Below are 19,193 nucleotides of genomic sequence, written 5' to 3' on the forward strand. Positions count from 1 at the left end.
AGAGCCCGGGCCCTCTGGGGCCCTGCGGGACAGGGCTCGGCTCTCCCGAGCTCGTTTGCCAGCGGCTAGGACGCGCCTGGTGCGCCCATGCACCCCCAGCGAGGAGCCGCCAGCACGGAGGGGCTCGGGACACGACGGGCACACAGCGAGAACTACTTTTATTGGAAGAGATCGGCATCTACAAAAGAGTGAAAAAAGAGGTGTAAAATCCACAGTAAAAAGAAGGGGCGCAACGAGCCGGGCCGCTCGGCAAGCGGGTGCCGTCCCCCCGCCCCGAGGAGCGGTCAGGCACCGCCGCTCGCGGCCGCGGGCAGCTGGGATTCGGGAGGGGGGCGCGGCCCACCCCGCTTGCCAAGCGGCCCCTGGGACAGGACAAAGCTGAGCCCCAGCGCACCTCCGAGCCCAGCGGGGCGCGTCCCTTACCTGGGGAGAAGCGGCCCGGCAGCCCCAACAGAAGAGCTGCTGCGGCCAGCCCGGCGTAGGGCTGCTCGCTTCCCCCTCCTTCCGCCTCCTCTCCCCTCGCCTCCTCCCAGGGCACCCCGTGCCCTCGCTGGGGTCACCGCCCCGACCCCTCCGCCCCACACACGCAGCCCCAGCACCCCACACCCCACACACCGACCTCTGCCCAGCGCCACCGAGGGCCTCCCACCTGCTATAGGACGATGTACAACACCCCTTCATCGCATCGTCCCAGCCCAAGGGCACCCCGCTCCTACCCTCCAGCACCCCAACTCCGCCCCACCCTGTCCCGACGGCCCCAATGCTCCGCAGCACCCAAAGTGAAGGATGCCCCTGCCCTGGGCGGGGGACACGCGAATGCTGGTTTGGGATTAATGTGGGGGACGCCAGCCCCGCGCAGCCCCAGGGACCGGGGATCCCAGAAGTGCAAGAAGTGAGTTGTGCCACGCTAGGAGGGGAGGGGAGAGGGGCCGCCCCGCGCTCCTAGCTGGGAAAAATGAAGCTCTTGATTCTGCTGAGATCCAGGGCTGTGTGCAAGGAGCACTGCCCCAGCCCCGGGGGGGCCAGCCAGTCCTCGCGGCCGGGGGCCACGGCCCACGCAGGGCCCGCAGCAGCCGAGCAGGCGGGGCAGTGCAGCGCCGGAGGGGCCGGCAGCGCGGCAAGTCCGAAGGGGCCGTGCCGGCGGGGGGCTGCGGCAGGGGTGGTGCGGTTGGATCTCTCACAGGCGCCGGGGACTTTGCGCAGAGGGGCTTGCGGAGGGCTCCGGTGCGGGGCTAGGTCGGGCGCTTCGGTGTAGGACAGAGCCGTCATCACGCTGCCCCACAGGTAGAGCGCGGTGGCCGTGACACCGCCGCGCCGCGGCTCCTCGGCCGTCTCGTTCTCCCTCAGGCAGCGGGTGCCGCTGCCGCCGCCGCCGCCTGGCGGGACGTTGTCGGGCAGCTGGGGCCGGGGCTGCTCCCGCTCGGGGTTTGGGGCCAGCCGGGCGGCCAGCTGGCAGCCGCCCCCCACGGGGAACGGCGCGGGGCGGAAGGCCGCGGGGCCGGCGCTCCTCGTGCACACAGCCCGGTGCACAACGGCGGCGGAGGCAAAGAGAGCGGCGAAGCCGGTCAGGTACACCACGCCCAGGAGGCAGGCCAGCTGCGGGGAGGCCGAGGGTTAGCCCAGAGCCCCCAAGGGCTAAAACCAAACTAAAAAGCTGAAAAGAAGGTCCCGCCCCAGACCCATTGCCTCCCGGGCTTTACGCCCTTGCGAGCGGCCGCTCCCCCGCGCCCCTACCTTCAGCACTTGCTGGTAGAAGTGGCCCAAGGCTTGCTGCCACACGGACTGCTCCATGAGGACGCACAGGTCCGTGTAGGTGAACCAGCCGCGCCACATGCCCTGCTTCTCTGCCACGCTGCAGGGGGAAAAAAGGCAACGACGGAGGTGGCACGGACCTTCCTCACCGAAGGAGCTTCGGCCCAGGTGGGCTTGGGGAAGACCCCGCTCAAGGCAGCACGGCTGCGGAAGGGAGCCGCAGAGCCTACCGCAGGCTCGGGGCTACACCTACCGTCCTTCCAGCCAGCTCAGCACTTCAAACAGCTCCCGGGGGTCTGTGTAGAGGCTCCAGTCCTGTGGGGACGGCAGCGACAGGTCAGCGCAGTCAGACCAGGCCGCCCAGCACCTGGAGACATCTTTCTCCAGCCCCTCACGGGGCTGAGGGAGGAGCAGAAACCCAGGCTCCGCTCGACACCTCCTGCCCCCTCTCCGTGAGACCGAGGGGCCGCGGCGACGGCCCCACTTACGATGGCACTCAGGAAGTTCATCTCCAGCGTGTTCATGGTCTGGACGTCCACCTTCCCTGCTGCTCCCCACTCGTCGTTGAACACCTCCTCCTCCTCCCCCTCGTCGTACAGGTACTTGCTGGCAACCATCTAAAAACGGCACGAAGGACAGGATTTCAGTCCGCTCCCGCGGGCCTCCCTCCAACCCACTGACGCCCCGGCCCGCGCCGCTCACCATGGAGATCAGGAAGAGGTCTGAAGACGAGATCTGCTGGAGGTATTCGGGGTTCCGGTGCCGGAGTCTCTCAATATAAACCAGCGCCAGCATCATGGAGCAGGGCGAGATGCAAGCTTCCCTGTGGGGACACGGCGGGACCCATCCCAAAAGTTATTTACAGGCTGCAGAGGTCCCAGCCACCGCGGCACGACTCGACCACTCCCTCCCCACGCAGCCGCACGGGGAGGTGCAGCACACGGGCAGGTGACAGCGCTCGTGGCTGCGGCACGTCCCAGCCTTGCCCGCTCCGTGCCAGCTGCCTTCAGCTGCAGCAAAAGTACGAGAAGTGTGTAAGCACAGAGCCAGCGCCGGCCCCAGAAGCAAGTCACGGCGAAACCAGAGCTCCCAGCGCTGCCACGGGACGGCGAGGGACGGGTTTTGCTTCTTACCGAGACACGTGAGACACGTATTTCTTCTGGAGCCTGCGGATGGGGCTGGGAGCCACTTTCTGCAGCAGCTCCACAGCGATATCTAGGACAGAGAAACAGCACGGAGGGTTAGCCCCGCACGGCTCAGCCCGCCTGCGCCCCTCCCCGTTTCCCCCACAAGCCCGTCGAGCCTCGGCGCTTCCTTTACGGTGCATCCGCGAGCGCAAAGGGACTACCAGGGCACGGAAGCGGGGCTGTGGCGTACCTGCACGCCCAGCTGCCTCCCGTTTGCCACGTGAGAGCTTGCTCCAGGCGGGACGGCGTGCTTCAGGCACGCCTCATTTCCCGTGTGGCTTCGCGGGTACCAACCAGCCAAGACCGAAGGCCGTGACAGCGAGCAGGCTCCTGCAGGAGCAGCGCAGCCAGGACAGGCGGCTCTGCGCCAAGGATCCGCGCAGGGCAGGCGCGTGGCACCGTCACCACGCACGTTTTCGTGCCTCAGCCCTTCGTGCTCTCCACAAAAGGGACTCCGCGCGGCCTCCCCTCGCCGCAGCTCCCCCTCTCAGCCTGTTTTGCCCCGCTCGCGGCCGTGTGCCTCAGCGCTCCAGCACCGAAAAGGCCGGAGATTGACAGCTGCTGGCAGACGGGCAGCAGCAGCAGCTCCTGTCTGGCTTCCCACTGCGACAGGACCAGCTGGGAGCAGCCCTAGCAGCACCACGGGCTGCCGCTTGGCAGGGGGCGTCTCTGACAGGCAGCTCCAGCTCCGTTCTGCTGCCGGGAACGGCCGGGAACAGAGCTCCTTCCAGCAGCCTGGCATTTCCAGCTCCCAGGGGAAGCACCGCACCACGCCTCTCCTTTCTATACCGCTCCGGCAGCAGAGAGAATGGCTGCGGGCCCGTGACAATCACTGAGCACAAAACCACGGGGCTGAAAGGGACCTTCCCGGCTCGGTCAAGCCCCGCGACTGCTGGCAGCCACCACCAAGCAGACGCAGCTCCAACCCCGACGCCAGCAGCTCCCTGCCTTTGAAGCGTCATGCCCCAGAGAGCAGCCGAGCGCTGCCCCATCCCACAGCCATACCATGCTGAGGGAGATTATGCTTTTTTTCTTTTCTAGAAGCAAAAAAAAAAGCACTTTTCTACCCCTTTCTCCTCACACAGCATCCCCCTGCGACTGGCCCCCAGTGCTGCAGCCCTTTCCTAGCCCATCCTGCTCGTCTGGGCTCTCCCCGGGATTGCTCCTACCTCATTTCAAGAGCTGTGCCATAAACTCCCCGCGTAGCAGCAGCACAGCTGTACCACGATAGACCCAGTACCCCCACGTCCTGCTTTTTGACAGCAGCTAGCAGAGGACGGCCGTAAGCCCGCGTTGATATTCCCCACACGTCTTCCTCCCCCCCCTCCCTAGCTGCCGGAGCTGAGGCATTTCCTGGGCTAGAGGCGGTCTCGAGAGTTAACAGCCCTTAACAGCGCCTTCCGAGAATGCGCCCTTTGAACTTCCAACGCTGGCAGCGTCCGCAGAGCAGTCCCGTCCTGCCCCGGGGAAGGGCCTCGTGCCCTTGTGGCGCTGCCTGTGTCAGCCACCGTGACTCCTGGCAGTGCCCACGCAGCTGACAGAAACAGCAACTTGACCCCACTGCAAAACTGCTCCAGCAAACCACTGCTTCCCCTCGACGGCCCTTCTCCCCCATCACCTGAGCCTCAACCCAGCACCACCCTTCTGCTCCCTCAAGCACTCCTGGAGCAACAGGAGGAAAGCCAACCACACAGCAGGCGCTCCTCATCCCTCTGCTGCCCCGGTATTTCGGGGAGCGCGAGGACTTGTCGAAGGGCCAGGGATTAGGGACAGGGACGCAGCCCTCATTGCCGAGCAACCCGAAGGACTCTGCAAGCCAGCGAGCTGCCACAGCAATAAAACAAACAAGGAGGGCTGCGAGGCCCTGGCACCCTTCCTGCTGTGCTGCCTGCAGCGAGGAGGCCAGCCGGGGGGGGACTTGGCACAGGGGAGGAAGCAGGTGCCTGTTGTTCCCGGCCCCTGGGCTACCTCCAGGCCTGCTGCCTCAGCGCTCCCGCCCGGCGCTCACCCGCCACGGGGCTGGAGAGGTTGTCCAGGCCGCAGTCCTTATCCCAGCCATAGTAGAGCCGCTTGCGCACCCTCTCGCTCAGCTGCTGGTGCCGGGGAAGGAACTGGAAGAGGAAAAAAAGAGACGAGAAAGCTGAGGAAAGCCTCGAGAAGAGAAACGTGAGGGGAAGAGAGACGTGAGGCGAACACAAACGCGAGGCGAACGCCCCCTGAGGCCCGACCCCCCCCCCCCCCCGAGGCCTACATCACCGGGCGGACACCCCCGTCCCTGTGAGGGGCCCAGGGCCCCGCAGGGCTCCTGCTGTCCCGCCGCGAGGCCTCACCGTGAACTCCTGGAAGCCGCTGAGGGAGAAGGCGCCCTCCTCGTCCAGCAGCAGCCCGCCCAGCTCCATCCCGGGCCCTCACCCCTCCGCCACCTCCTCCCTTCCCCTTCCCCTTCCACTTCCGCCCCCCCCGCGCCTGCGCACACGGCTCCGCGCCGCCGCTCGCACGGCGCATGCGCACCCCCCCCCACCCCATCCCACCCACCCACCGCCGCCGCCGCCGCCGCCGTTACCGGGGCTGCGCATGCGCGCGGCGCCAGCGGCCGCCGGTCCCGGTGAGGCGGCGCCGCCCGGTCCCGCCGCCCGCCCGCCGCTGCCCCCCCGCAGCCATGGCGAGCGCCCGGGCCGACGAGGGGCAGGAAGCGGCGGCGGTGGCGGCGGCGGCCGAGGAGGAGGAGGAGGAGGAGGAAGCGGCGGCGGCGGCGGCGGCGGCGCGCTTGGCGGCGGCGCTGCGGCAGCGGCTGCGGGGCTGGGAGGCGGCGCTGGCGGCGGCGCAGCGGCTGCTGGTGTGGGAGAGGCCGCTGCACAGCCTGCTCACCGCCGCCGCGCTCGGAGGGGGCCTCTGGTGAGCGAAAGGGGGTGGGGGGCACCGGGACACCACGGGGACGGGACCGGGACACCCATGGGTACCCCCGGGGCACCCCCGGGTACCCGCAGGGCACCCCCGGATACCATCAGGGCACCCCTGGACACCATCAGGGCACACCCGATACCCCTAGGACCCCCCCCGACACCCCCGGGACCCCCGCGGATACCCCCGGGGCACCCCCGGATACCCCCAGGATCCCCCCGGGACACCCCCGGATATCTCCGGGACCCCCCCAGTTACCCCCGGGACCCCCTCCCCAGACACCCCCAGTGCACCCCCGGATACCCCCAGATAGCCCCAGGACACCCCCTGATATCCCTGGGTACCCCCGGGACCCCCCCGGCTCCCCCCCAGACACCCCCGGATACCCCCGGGGCACCCCCCGATATCCCCAGGTACCCCCGGGACCCCCCCAGATACCCCTGGGGCACCCCCGATATCCCCGGATACCCCCCGGCCACCCCTGGATACCCCCAAGGCACCCCCGGGACACCTCCCGGATACCCCCTGGGGCACCCCGCAGGCCCGTTTCTGCTTCAATTCGGTCTTTATTTTTAAAATTAACTGCTGGTTTTCGCTTCATTCCCCCCCCCCCCCCCAAACGGTGCTTTGGAAGCGCAGGTGGTGTTGCCCGTCCACCCCGCCGGACGGATGGAGGCAGCGGGGATGAGGCTGCGGAGGGGGAGGACGGCTCAGCCCGCTCCTCGGCGGGACCCCCGTGAAAACGGGCACGGCCGGCCCGGGAAGGAGCCGGGGGCTGGCTGCGGGGGGGGCAGGCAGGGGGCAGGAGCCGAGGCCAGAGCTGGAGGGCTGCGCGAAAGGGGCTGCCTCTGCTCTGCCCCCCTCATCCGTACGGTTTTCTGGTGCTGAACCGGTGCCGGGCGACTGGAAGGAGGGAGAGGGGGCTTTGAAGTTAGCGGGAGGGGGGAGACGAGCGCCCTGAGACCGCAGGGGTGGTCAACGGGCGATGGCTAAAGGGCTGGGCCAAAGGGTTGGGAGAGAAATACGGAATAGGCGACGGCGGAGAGAGGTTTGAAAACCGTGGATGGGGAGGAATTATTTCCAGTCCCGTGGAGGATTCGGCCAGCGTCCTTCATCTGAAACCCACGAACAAAGAGGAACGGGAGGAAGTTCTTCCGGAGCTGACGTGGTCGGCTACAGAACGGCTGTCCCACAAGAAAGGACGAAAACTTTGTTGTTCGGGTCACGGCGTGTCGCCGGACGGCGTGTGGGTGTCCTCGGTGGGACGCGTGGCCCTGAGCCCCCTGCAGCCGGCCGTGGCTTCTTGTGGAGCGCAGCCCTCGTTGCACTGCACGTGCTCTCCAGTTCTTGGTGTGTTTGGTGTCAGTTTTAGACGCGTGCTCGTTGGAGAGGGGGAAGGTGAAGCAGTGGAGCTGCCCTTCCTTCCCGGAGAGGAGCTCTTGTCGCTGGACGGAGGGCGAAGGCGTTTCCCTGGTGGTTGTTTCTGGGGGTGCCTTCAAAGCAGCTGGGTGCTGGAGGGAAGCGCTGGCGTTCCCCTCGGAGAAAAGGGGGAATGCGGACGGCCGCCTGGGACCTCCGCCGCTGAATTCGTAAAGTCAGATGTCACAGATAACGTTAAGAAGTGGGGAGGTGGGCTCTTTGGGATGGCGCGGCTGCGTGAGCGCTGTGTGAGCTGGCGCTGGGCTCGGGCCGACGTGTTGGTGAGGGCCGTGAAAGGTTTTACGATAAGAGTCAAGTGAGCGACTAAGCCGGTTAAGTGCTGGGCCCCGAATAAACGGGGAGAGGCTCGTGGCGAAAGGGCGGGCCCCTCGGAGCAGGTGCAGGGGCTGCTTTGGCGCTACCTGGGGGCGGTGCCGGGCCTGGTGAGGAGAAACGGGCCGCGCGTTTCCAGAAAAGAGGCCGATTCCCGGGCAGCCTTCTGCAGCGCCTGCCACGGCGGTTCGTGTTTACGTTATCTGGAGCCTCCACCTTGAGGATTCGGAGGGACTCGTACTAGTACAAGGGAGCGGTAGCCGTGTTTTACAACTGGAGGAGGAGCTCGGCAGCAGGGGAGGAGAGTGCCGGGAGATGGCAGGCGGGCAGGCAGCTGTCTGGTCGTGGGCAAAGGCGCCATTTGACAGCGCCCGGGGGCGGGGGGGTGATACAGCGCTCGCTGCATCGCTCCGTGGCGGTCGGATGTGTCTGCTCGGCCCTGCGCTGAGCCGGATCTGCTCGCTTCCCCCAGCTAACCGTTTCTCGTTTGATTTCTAGGTTGTTTTCCTCCACTTCCCTGAGGCCCCTCTTTCTCCTCAGCATGTCCCTCCTTGGCATCCTCTTGCTGGAGAGGTGGAAGCCCAGGTTCTTGTTTGACTTCTCAGGTAGGTAATGGAGCTAGCGACACAGGTCTCGTGGCCGCAGCCGGCCCTTTCCTGGCTCTCCTAGAGCCCTGTTCCTGCTGTAACCGCAGGCTTTGCCGCTGTTTGTGTCAGAGTACCAACAGGCACCCCCTGGGCAAGCCTTTGCCTGTGGAAAGCAGCGTGCCGAGCCCTTGAGGACTGACAGAATTGCTCACAGTGCTGCCAGTAGTTCCTGGTGAGCATGACTAAGGGCGCCCAGGCTAGCGTGTCAGGGAGGCCGGTGACAGGGATGATGCAGTGTTTCTGCTGCATCCTTCCTCTCCTGCAGGTGTCACGGAGAACGAGCGCTTCAGCCCTGAGCTGGGGGAAGGAAACGGAGGGCTTGAATTACGCTGGTGCTGGTTAAGCGCAGCGTGGGCTCGCGCCCTAAGAGAGGCAGAGCGGCTGAGAGCCGCTTCCCCTGGTGGCAGGTAGCAGAGCGGGCGGTGAGGTCCGGGACAGTCGGCGTATTGTGCTGTGCTGCGCAGCACCTGGCCTCCGGCTAATCAGGGAGCCCAATCTGGCTTATCTCCCCCTTTTATTGAAGGGTCTTTGCCAACGTCAGGCACAAAAGCGACGAGAGGAGTAGTCTCAAAGCGACGATAGGCACGGCAGGCTGCTGTCTGCTTCGAGTGCCTCCTTCACCGGAGTTTATTTTTAAACAACTGGACTTAGACCTGCCTACTGCTGCTGTTCAAAGGCAGCTTGGGGCCCTCCATCCTTGCCCCTCTGCTCTGGGGAGGGTTTCTGAATGAAAGCCCCTCTATATGCGTGTTTGTAAGGTGCCCTTTATTTGACCTAGAAGGGTACTGACTTAAAGGGTGCTTTCACAGAAGTCCTGATAAGATTAGATACGTTTCAGCTGTAGTCTCAAAACTGTTTGCTTTGTGTGGTTGAGGTAACTAGGCAGCCAAACTGGAATGGCCAATTTAATTTCCTGCTTATTCACATTGTTTTTTTAAGGGAATAGTTTAAAGCCAACCCAAAACATCTTGCTTGAAACGTGGCCAGAAATGCAAAGGCTTGGTGTCCCGTACAGAATGGTGTTATTGAGGCAGGTAGGAGTAGAATCACTCCAGAAAGCACCAGGCCTATAAAAGTTGTGCTGTCACAGAGGGAATAGGAAATCCGTACTGAAATCCGTTTGTGTGATACAGAGCAGCGAGGAATGGAAAGAACAACAAACCAAAAACAACAAAGGCACATAAAAAAGCAACGCACAAAGCCAGGAGTTCCACCAGGAGTTCCTGTGACACCAGCTCCTTAAGAAGTCAGTGCACATCCTGCTGAGCTGCTCCTCAGTGGTGCTCTTCCCTGCGTTTCACTCCCTTCTGGCTCCTTGCAGCTTCCCAGCTGCTGAAAGCAAAGAACGGGGACACCTTTCTGGCGTACCTGGCTAGGTCACGGCCCCAGTTTCGGCAGAGTCCACCAGACCACATTTCCCCAGCCTCCACAAGGAAGGGGCAGTGTTCTGCGTTCCTGAGGGGCCTCCTGTGGAATTGACCCTGCTAAATACTTAGGGGTTTTTGTGTGACTCCCGCTGAAGCAGGGCTGTAGCGTTGTGGCTTTCTTCCTCAGTGCTTCCTGTAAGCCTTTCCAGGAGCATTTTGGAAGTAGGTCAGTACCACACCTTGAAGAACTGGCACGTATATACACAAACCTCAGCTTGTGGCAGTTCTGCGTCTCTCGGGTGACTGCTTATAACATCACTTCTGAAGGAATGCTAAAACCTCAGCATATATTTTGCAGTTACTCACGCTTTGTGATCGGGGGCACGCTAATAGCACTGAGGTGCACCACCTTTACAGGTCCTGTCGGACAGGACCGCATATTTTCAGCCTGAATGCAGGGTGTTTTCTCCATGTGTAGTCACCACTGTGTGGGGTTCCACCTAAATATCGTTCAGGGACTTGGGAAGCACCTCCTGTTTTCTCCTGAAATAGCTATCAAGCAGGGATGGTTTTCGTAGCCTTGTCGTTCGGCAGCTGTGGTTCAGTGAGAGTTTAGCGTAGAAGAGCTCCAGCGATGGCTGCGTTGCAGTTGAATGCTGGCACTCCTTAAAAAGGGCCCCTGCTTTCTAGCTAAAGCGCGCACACGGGTGAAGAACGCTGCCTGGGGAAGCGTTGAAAACCTGCGAGAGCCAAGGAATCCGTCGGCGACGATTTGTCAGTACCACCGTGTAACTTAAACTCCTGCGTGGCTGGCTGCTCTCTCCCAGCAGAGTCTGGTGTGTGTCAAGCGGTTCGTATTAATCCGCGGCCCGCTGCGAAATGCTGACAGCGAGGTTGCAGCCGGTTATTGACGGGGGGAGGCCGGCTGGGTGTTGTGCTCGCTGGCCCGATCGTCCTGCGGCTAGGCGGTGTTGCGGCACGGGTTGGAGTTAGGCCTCACCTAAGCAAGCTCCGGATTTGTGGTGGTCGTAGTGTCCCTCCAGCTGGGCAGCGGGCAGGTTACGCTCTCGCAGGAAGCGAGGCGCTGCCGGCTTTAATGACAGGCCGCGTTTTGCCAGGGAGGTTAAATCACGTGAGCGCTCTGCAGCCCGCTGGAACGCTCTGCAGCTCCCAAAAGTCTCTCTGAAGCCTTCGGAAGCGGCTGAGAACCGTTTCGCTCCCTCTGCTGGCATATTTTGGATGGCTCGGACTGAGGCAGGCAGTCCGAGAGGAGAGGAGCTCTGTGCCACCCTGCTCGCGGCAAGCATCCCCGCGCCTCGCTCGGTAGCTGGTACAACCGGCGTAGCCAGCAGTCGCAGCTGGGCCGATGCCAAATGTAATTTCTTTGGTGCTTTATTGCAGATGAAAGATGAGGCTCTGAGATACGGCTGGATTGCTGCGCGCTGCCATTAAGCAGCTTTAGACTCCGGCGCGCAATAACAGAGCACAGCAGCGGCGGTTGTGAGAGAGAAGCGAGTGCCCCATAGGGGTGCAGCTGCATCCATGACACTCTTTCCTCACGCAGAGGCCAGACGCCTGCTGTGAGCGGTGCTTTTTGGCTGCCTGGGCAGCCACGCCGGGCAGGCACGGGCTGGGCAGCCCGGGCCGAGGGCGGTTGGCTCCCTCTTGTCAGGCCCGATTACTGGAAATCTGGGTCACGCTCTCAAAGAATTGCCTCCTCCCCTCTGCGGATGGCCTCCCGCTCCACTGCACTGGTGCGGTGCCTGCGGTGATAGGAGGAGTCCGACATACTTGGCCCGGCGTCCTCCGCCTTGGGAAAATGGTGACGGGGCCCGCTTTCCTTGGGGAAGTCGCTGCCGCTCTCGGGCCTGTCGCCTGCTGGTGGCTCCAGGGAGGCTCCAAACCCCTTTTTGCTCATGTCGCGTTTTTAAGCCCTCGTTGGGTGGACCTTGAGAGGCCTTCACAACATCACCAAGGCCTTGTTACGGGGATCCTCATAAAGATTCTGCTGCTGGAAGAACTCGGGCCCTGTACGTCCTTAGGCACTCGTCATCGGGACACCCAAATCCACAGGCAGCCAGGCTCATGAGTCCCAGTTGTCACAGAAATATTTGGGATTTTTTTTTTCCCCCTGTACATCTAGAAGCAGAGCATAATCACATGTGACCTCTGCCATTGAAGCACCGCTCCTCCCTTCAGCGCTGCGTGGAGCCCCTGTTTGATCATTGCTGCTAGGACGCAGAGAGGAATGGGAGAAGCTTTCTTACCCAGACTTAGCAGGGTAGTTATATCCGTGCCTTGCTGGCACGGAGGGCCGTCAGGAGACAAAAGAGCCCTAAAATTAGATAATTATGCATGAGGCTGCTATTTGGTACTTAATTCCACGGGAAAGGGCAGAGGCAGCAGGGAGATCTCTGGCATTTGTACGCAGCATCCTGCCAGGGACTGTGGGCTGGTCGGAGGGAAAGGCAGCTCCGCGTGGAGCTCCGGGGAGGGAGCTGACGTGCTGCCCAGCTCGGGTGGTGCTGGCAGTCCTGTGTGGATGACAGGGGCTGGGCAGCTGCGGTTGTCTCCAGGGATGGCTCCGCATCCCAAGGGGACGGCGCTGCCCAGGCGTGTGGGGCTTCAGACTTCACTGAAGCCTGCGCGGTGCAAACTGCACGCCAGTGATTCCTGCTTGCTTGAGAGCATGGAGAAGGTCCCCAGGGTGCGTCCCTGGCTAAAGGCGACGCGTTTCCAGCTGTGCTCTGCTCGAGTGGTAAAAATGTCAGGTTTTATTTTTCACTTGGCTGACCGATCTCTGTTCTCCCTACAGCACAGCCATCGGAGGAGCCAGGAGGGGACAGGTAAGCTCAGTAACGTGCTCCGTGGTGAAAGGGGAGAATGGAGATGCCTTAACTCGGTGCAGTGGTCTCACCTACCCTCTTTGCTGTTGTCAGTAGACTGCATGGCTCCTTCCGTGAAACCTTGGTAGGGGTTTCTCCCGCGCTGGCAGCTGTTTAGCAGCTCAGGAGCCACAGTTGGAGAGTCGGGGGGAAAGTTAATGTTCTTGAAGTGGCAATAAAGCTCAGGTGCTTCTGATGTTAGGACCTGTCAGGTTTCTTTCCTATATCTATCCTGGACTGTTTTAAGAATCCTCCAGAGAGAAGGAAATCCCTGAGACTGACTTTTGCAGGCTCTAAGTGCTGCCTGTGGCAGCGTAGCTTGCAGCCCATGCTTGGCCGCGGTTACAGGTCCGAGCACTGCACTTCCCTCACCTCGGACCTGGTGCCAGAGAAGGCCACGTAACTGGTTCCACCTCCAGCGCTTCTGTCTGTGTGGCTTGGAGCAAAAACTGCCGTGCGTCTTGGGCCTGTGGCATGGGAATGCTGTGGCATGGTGTCTGCTGCTTGGCTCAGCTGTCTCTTGGCTCTCTTCCTGGTTAAAAGCAAAACATGCCTACAAATCAAGCGTCTTCCAGAGTTCAGCTGCAGATGCAGTCGGTATTGCCAAGCCTCGGGTAGGGATCTCCACTTCCCTGTGCGGCTGTACCCCCAAACCGAGCAGATCGTGTTCAAAGGTTGTCTTCTTGCTCTTGTCTGTCTCTAGTGAGGGGGTGACTTCAGGGGCACAGCCTCACCTGCTCAGTGTCCCTGAGCTGTGCCACTGCCTGGCAGAGAGCTGGGTCACCTTCAGGCTGTACCTGCAGGAACTGCTACAGTACAAGAGGCAAAATCCTGCCAAGGTAAGCTGGAGATACCTACTCTTCTGTGCAGGGGCTTTTCTTTCCATTGCCTAGGAGGTGGAGGAATGTCAAATCAATGTTTTTACAATTGCTATCCCTGCTTAACGTTTGCTGTTCCTTCCTTTCAGACTCTGTGCCACGGGAAGCTTAAATAACGAGTGATTGGCTTCCAGTGTTTGTAAACTGGAGCAGAACTCAGTGCCTTCTGTGAATGGCTAACTAGGCTTATTTTTATTTCTTAGTGTGCAAAGAAAGCTCTTAGACTGGGAGTAGGAGGAAGAAAGGGGAGCCTCCAGGCTCTGCCCTTCTCGTAGGCTCCACTCAACCTTGTAAGCTGGTCCTGCCCATTTGGCAGACTGTAGCTAGCCAAGCCCACATGCAGCAGTGCTCCCGAGTGCGTGGAAACTGGTCATGAGCCGTGATGGCTGTGACGTGCTGTTTGGAAAAGGTTTGTAGACAAGAGTTACCTTAGCACAAAAATAGGACAGCTGAGCCACGAGGATTATGTCGAATTGCTGGGGTCCAGGGCGCCAGGAGTGGGCTTTTGTCTCTGTTGATTGCTCTGCTGTTAAAGCGCTGTCCCAACGACAGCTGGTAGGGGACTACGACAGTAGGAAGCAAAGCCCTTCGAGGGCCCTAGCTTTTGTAGGGCCTCTCCGTTATGAACAAACCTCTTTATTGCTGGATGTAGTCAGGATCTTAACCCGTACCCTGGCGTGCAGGGTGCCTGTTCTCCCTTCTCCCCGTCCCCAGGAGAACGCAGGACAAGCCGGCAGGGCTGCACCATTATGCTTCCACTTTTTCCGGAGGAGGAAGAGCCTGGCCTGGTGGGAGTGTGGGTTCTGCTGCTGCTTTTGCCAGCTGGTTTATTGCGTAGCAGTGGCACGTCATCTGGTGACTCCGTAACAGCTTTCCGGCTCTGTCAGGACAGTTTGGGCTTTTCTGAAAATGCTGAACTCTGCAGAGGAGATGTGCTCTAAAATGCCAGTTTGTGATATCCCACCCTAGCCTCGAGGAACACAGTTTAGTTCAGAAAGAAGCGTCCGATGAAAGTTTTGAATCATTTTACTGGGGTCTCGGGTTACCTCGGTCTTTCTGCGCTTGAACCTCTAATGCTTCCAGCTTAACCCAGCCAGCCTGTCTGAGTTGTGACAACCAGCGTTTGAATGTACTCAGTGCAAGGCTGGGCAAGAGAACAAACGGTTTCAACTGCTTTTGGCAGGGGCAGGAGGGGAGGGCTGGTGTGCTGACTTTGTAAGGAGCATCCCTCTCTTTGCTCTAGCTGGGTTTCCTGCACGGGTTGCGTAGATGTATCTCTGCCTCTTGTCACTTCTCTTTGTTCCTCTCTTCCTTCAGTTCTGCATGAGTGTCTGTTCAGGCTGCCTGATTCTGGCTGTAGTTGGACACTATGTTCCAGGCATAATGATCTCCTACATCATTTGTGAGTATAAGCAGCTCTCCCTCGTGACTTAAGCTGAAACATGACCTAACCGTGCTGTTGATTCTCTGGTAGAAGCGTCCATGTGGTTTTCTTGCGGGCATCTGCGCTAGATGACAAATCAATACAAGCAGGGAGCTCTGGGAAGTCTCGCTTTAGGTGTGCGCATGCAGTACAACTGCAAAGGCAGGAGAGGGAGCCACCATTAAAACGTCGCTTTCCTCTTCTTCTACCCACGGGGCTGTGCTGGTGAGGTCCTAGAGAAGCAGACAGCTGCAGTTTCTCATTCCCGAGAGTGGGCAAACCCATATCGAGAGAGTTTTTAAAGAAACCGCATGCTTAGCAAATGAGGCTTTTTTAACTGCATTATGATTCCCTGCTAACTCTGAAGATGGTTCGGGTGCTCTGCTGCTAGCGCATCTATATACGAGCTCTGTGCTGCTCCCCTTCTAAAGGTTTCAGCGACTTTCAGTTGTAAATGCCCCATTTCAGGGCCTTTGTTGCATGTTTGGGCTGAGACACAGTGGCTGAAGCGGAGGGCTTGTGCTTCACCTCAACAAAAATCTGTATCTCAACATGAAGGAGGACAGGGATTGGTTTAGAAAACCTGTCCAATTAAGCTGCTTTGGAATGAATAGCCAAGGGTGAGGATTTTAGGCAGTCAGATGGAAAGCAGATCCCGTTCAGCTGCGCTTCCCGCGATGCAGAGTTGCTGGCGCCCCGTGAATTTGCTGCGTCGTGCTTGGTCTGTTTCACGCTCCCGGCGTCCTGTGTTTGCAGTGCTCAGCATTCTTCTCTGGCCATTGGTGGTCTATCACGAGCTGATCCAGAGGATGTACACGCGATTGGAGCCTGTCCTGATGAAACTGGACTACAGTATGAAGGCAGAGACGCTGCACCACAAGCATGAGAAGAAGAGTAAGGACTCACCTTCCCTCTGACTCCTCCTGGCGCTGTGCTCCCAGGGTGGAGCCCTAGCAAAGGGACAAGGGGAGAGCAATGTCTGACACCAGTTTGTGTTGAAAGGCTCCAACAGAGCAGGGGAAAACAGGCTGAAACTTGAGGGTCTCGGGGAGAGTAACTGGGCGGGTAAGTGCCTGTTGTCCTGGGAACAGCAAACTAGAGCAGCAAATTTTAATTGTTTCTAGGAACTCTTAGGTTCTGGGAAACCCGCATGGTTTTACGGAGAAGTAGTGGGTGAGTGATGTATAAAAAATTCTTTCAGTCTCATGGAAAGCCTTTCTTCTTTTCCTCAGAGCGCCAAGGGAAGAGTGAGCCTGCAGCAGGTGATGAGCCAACGGCAGAGACGGAGAGTGAGAGCGAGGCAGAGCTGTCAGGCTTCTCCCCAGTGGTAAGAGCACAGCAGAGCTATGCAAGAACCAGCCCCTCCTCTCTGGGCTGCTGCAGGTTGAGGACCAAGGTGTGGTCCAACTGCAGCCACAATATTAACCAGCAGAGCAACAAGTCACTTTGAAGAATCCCGAGGGAGAAGGGTGCTGGTCTGATGAAGGACACTGTCTCCGATCCGGGTGTTGAGAATTTAGTGTCCCAGGGCTGGTGAGGCAGGATGGGGGGAGCAATGCTCCAGGCACCTGCAGACCTGCAGAATTGCCTTGACGCTTATGCTTCACGCTCAGAGAAGACAGAAGTCTCCTGAAGAAATCAGCTGCCCTGTGTCATGTGCAGGAGGCTTCCCTTCTGCTCACTACTAGAAGAAGACGATGAGCAGTGCTAGAGCAGTCTTACGCAGTCCCCTGCTCTCAGCTCAGACTGGGTGGGACCCTTCTATGCATGCACCACAGAAATGGGCTCAGTGTCTGCCTTTGCAGGAGTTCTGGGCATGGAGCTGGGGCTGTGAGGTGGGAAGCTTTAGCTTCCAAAGGAATGCAGATACTTGAACCACTGCTACGTGTAGAAGACTTCTTTGGGCCTAGTGTGAAAGTAAGAGGGAAGGGGTATTTTGCTCTTTGGCGTTGCCGTGAGAAGGACTGAAGCCTTCTGATACTCCTGCAGGATGATCCCATCTTGTTCTGGCTATTTCATGCTCCTCACTGAGAGCAGGCAAAGCTTCAGGCAATGAATTACTGCAGGAAAGCCAGTGATTTAAGATTGACCCTCGCTGGCAATGCAGTGAGCACTTTGCCCAGATCCCTCCTGCTATCATACTGTCCCTGCGCAGAGTCTTTCCAGCCTTCTGCCTGGAAGCTCTGGTTTGCACTGGTAGTCACACATCCAGGAACATGTCCCTCTTTCATCCCATGCAGGTGGATGTGAAGAAAACTGCCCTGGCACTGTCGATCACAGATTCTGAGCTCTCTGATGAGGAGGCTTCCATCCTGGAGAGCGGGGGCTTTTCTGTCTCAAGGGCTACCACCCCACAGCTGACGGATGTTTCTGAAGGTATATGACGGGACATTTTGCTGCCTCCCTTCCCCTGGGTGTCCTGTCCCAGAACAACTGTTCCTCTGAATGGGAGGACAGGGAGAGAACCCAGCTGTTTGCGGGGGGATTTCCCTGAGCCCATGGGTTTTAGTGGAGTGCTCTAGATGCAGTGTGAGCTGGGGAAGCTGGTCTTCCCTGGGCACAGAGCACATAGAACAGATTGAAAAAAGAGAACGCTGTAGGTGAGTTGTGCCACTAGGAGAGGGAAATAACTGCAGACGCCTTCCTGCTGTGCTCCCAGAGCTGGGAGAAGGCTTAAAAACAAGCCCTAATGTGTCAGCTGGGAGCAGGTAGATGGGAGATGTCAGTGCTCTGGGTCAAGACAAGGTGACCCGTGCCTTAATGTTGATGTTAATGCTGGTGCCTTCCAGACCTGGATCAGCAGAGTCTGCACAGTGAGCCAGAGGAGTCGTTTTCCAAGGACCTGGCAGAGTTTCCCTCCGTGGAAGAATATCATTCCAGAGATCTGGGACCACAGAGCGATGAAGATGCATTTGGTGTGCCTCTGGGTCCCGAGCTTGCCCACGCTGCCCGTGAGCTGGACTCGGCAGAGAAGGAGGCTGCGGACTCCGACCTCTCCATCCTTCGCCTCGCGTCTCCTCTCCATTTTGTAAATACGCACTTCAACGGGAGCGGGCAAGTGGCAGGAGGCAACGCGGAGCCAGAGACTGTCCCTGCGCCGGGCCTGGGCATCTGCATTGACACGCTGAGCGAGGAGATCGTCACCACTGCCATTACCACGGCGGTGCAGAACACCCTCTCTGCCCTGCTGCGGTCCTCGGAGGCCAGCGAGGGGCCCTCCCTTTCCGAGTTCCTCCCCACTGAGCCCGAAGAGAAACTGAGCTTCCAAGCACAGCTGTCAGAGACCGAAGCGGTGGAGACGGAGACAGCGGCTTCACCGGAGGACGAGGAGGAAGCGGAAGACTTTGAGCTACTGGATCAGAGGGAGCTGGAGCAAATGGATGTAGAGCTGGGGCTTGGGGAGGAGCAGGAAGCTCAAGAGTCTCCTGCTGCTCCGGCTCCGGCTTCCCCCTCTCCCGCACTCGCTGAGCTGCCAAAGCAAGGAGACGAGGAGGAGGCAGTGATGACAGCAGCGTCTATGTCTTAGGTCTTCTTCACACGTCCCCTTGATCTCCATCATCACTGGAAAGAAGGAAGAGCTCACGTGGCGAACGCGCAGCGGGTTTTAGATGTTTGTGTTGACTGGGATGGAAACGCGTCAGTGTTAATGTGCTGTGTCTGGAATAACGAATCCTTTCCATCCTTCTAGAGCCCGGCCTTCGCTGGCTGAGCGGGAGACGCCCCTGCCCCGCGGCTGGGGAGGAGCCGGCTCCTAGAAGCCTTACGCCACAATCGAAACACCAACCCCAGCAAACGCTTCCTAGTAATGGTGCAGTATTTTGGTCTGTCTTCTGTTTGTCTTTCGTTTTGCACGCAGAGTACCGAGCTAGCTGTAGCTGCTGCTAATACCCAAATCCCCAGTAGGACATATGCAATCTTATTTTATTGGGTTTTTAAATGGCTAAAAGTGTAAATAATTTTAACTCCCATTGGTTTAGTTTGGGGGGAGGGATGGGGAGCACCGTCGGACACGGCTCTCAGGGGCTAGGGGAGGGCGAGGGGTCTTCGGAGGGGAGGGCGGAGCAGCAAGGGGACGGGAGCAGCTGTGAAGCGGAGGGACCCCTTCTGCAGCCTGTTGGCATCTTGCATATCACTGCTGGAGCACGGCGTCGGGCGATACCTGTTTTTCCCTGTCTGATTTGAGTTGTGCTACTGGGTGGCTGTGGAGTTTTTGCAATCAATGAAATTCACTCCTGGCCCCGTTCCGTGCTGCAGTTTCTTCCTGCCGCCGCCCCCCCCCTCGCGCGTCCCTCCTGTCCCCCAGACCCCCTCACCCTGCCGGCTGGCCGAGCTCCCTTTGCCTCCTCAGCCCTTCCTCGCTGGGTCAGCCGCCTCGGCACGGCGCCTGAAGACTGGGAAGCG

At 59.9% G+C, this 19,193-nt stretch overlaps 2 protein-coding genes across 2 annotated transcripts; one reads left to right on the forward strand and one right to left on the reverse strand.

Moving 5' to 3' along the window:
• Window positions 1–141: 141 nt before the first annotated feature.
• Window positions 142–5,414, reverse strand: CNPPD1 (cyclin Pas1/PHO80 domain containing 1). The gene is made up of 8 exons (XM_080599771.1): window positions 5,270–5,414; window positions 4,948–5,050; window positions 2,886–2,967; window positions 2,455–2,575; window positions 2,241–2,369; window positions 2,006–2,067; window positions 1,735–1,852; window positions 142–1,596 (listed from the first exon to the last, which is right to left on the reverse strand). The coding sequence occupies exons 1-8, from the start codon at window positions 5,336–5,338 to the stop codon at window positions 943–945; spliced, it is 1,338 nt and encodes a 445-aa protein (XP_080455897.1). The 5' UTR covers window positions 5,339–5,414; the 3' UTR covers window positions 142–942.
• A 13-nt stretch (window positions 5,415–5,427) lies between these two features.
• RETREG2 (reticulophagy regulator family member 2) lies at window positions 5,428–19,034 on the forward strand. Its single transcript, XM_080599770.1, has 9 exons — window positions 5,428–5,834; window positions 8,091–8,197; window positions 12,422–12,452; window positions 13,195–13,330; window positions 14,687–14,771; window positions 15,549–15,686; window positions 16,025–16,119; window positions 17,033–17,168; window positions 17,582–19,034. The coding sequence occupies exons 1-9, from the start codon at window positions 5,443–5,445 to the stop codon at window positions 18,316–18,318; spliced, it is 1,857 nt and encodes a 618-aa protein (XP_080455896.1). The 5' UTR covers window positions 5,428–5,442; the 3' UTR covers window positions 18,319–19,034.
• The last annotated feature ends 159 nt before the right edge of the window (window positions 19,035–19,193 follow it).

Source organism: Anser brachyrhynchus, assembly GCF_964034855.1.
Source record: "Anser brachyrhynchus genome assembly, chromosome: 7".
NCBI lineage: Eukaryota > Metazoa > Chordata > Aves > Anseriformes > Anatidae > Anser > Anser brachyrhynchus.

Coding starts and splice junctions, on each gene's coding strand:
- RETREG2 (XM_080599770.1), top strand. CDS start 5,443: ATGCGCACCCCCCCCCACCCCATCCCACCCACCCACCGCCGCCGCCGC. Junction 15,687..16,024: donor CCACAAGCATGAGAAGAAGA/GTAAGGACTCAC, acceptor TCTTTTCCTCAG/AGCGCCAAGGGAAGAGTGAG. Junction 16,120..17,032: donor TGTCAGGCTTCTCCCCAGTG/GTAAGAGCACAG, acceptor CATCCCATGCAG/GTGGATGTGAAGAAAACTGC.
- CNPPD1 (XM_080599771.1), bottom strand. CDS start 5,338: ATGGAGCTGGGCGGGCTGCTGCTGGACGAGGAGGGCGCCTTCTCCCTC. Junction 2,576..2,885: donor TACGTGTCTCACGTGTCTCG/GTAAGAAGCAAA, acceptor GTGTCCCCACAG/GGAAGCTTGCATCTCGCCCT. Junction 2,068..2,240: donor TGAACTTCCTGAGTGCCATC/GTAAGTGGGGCC, acceptor CCGTCCCCACAG/GACTGGAGCCTCTACACAGA.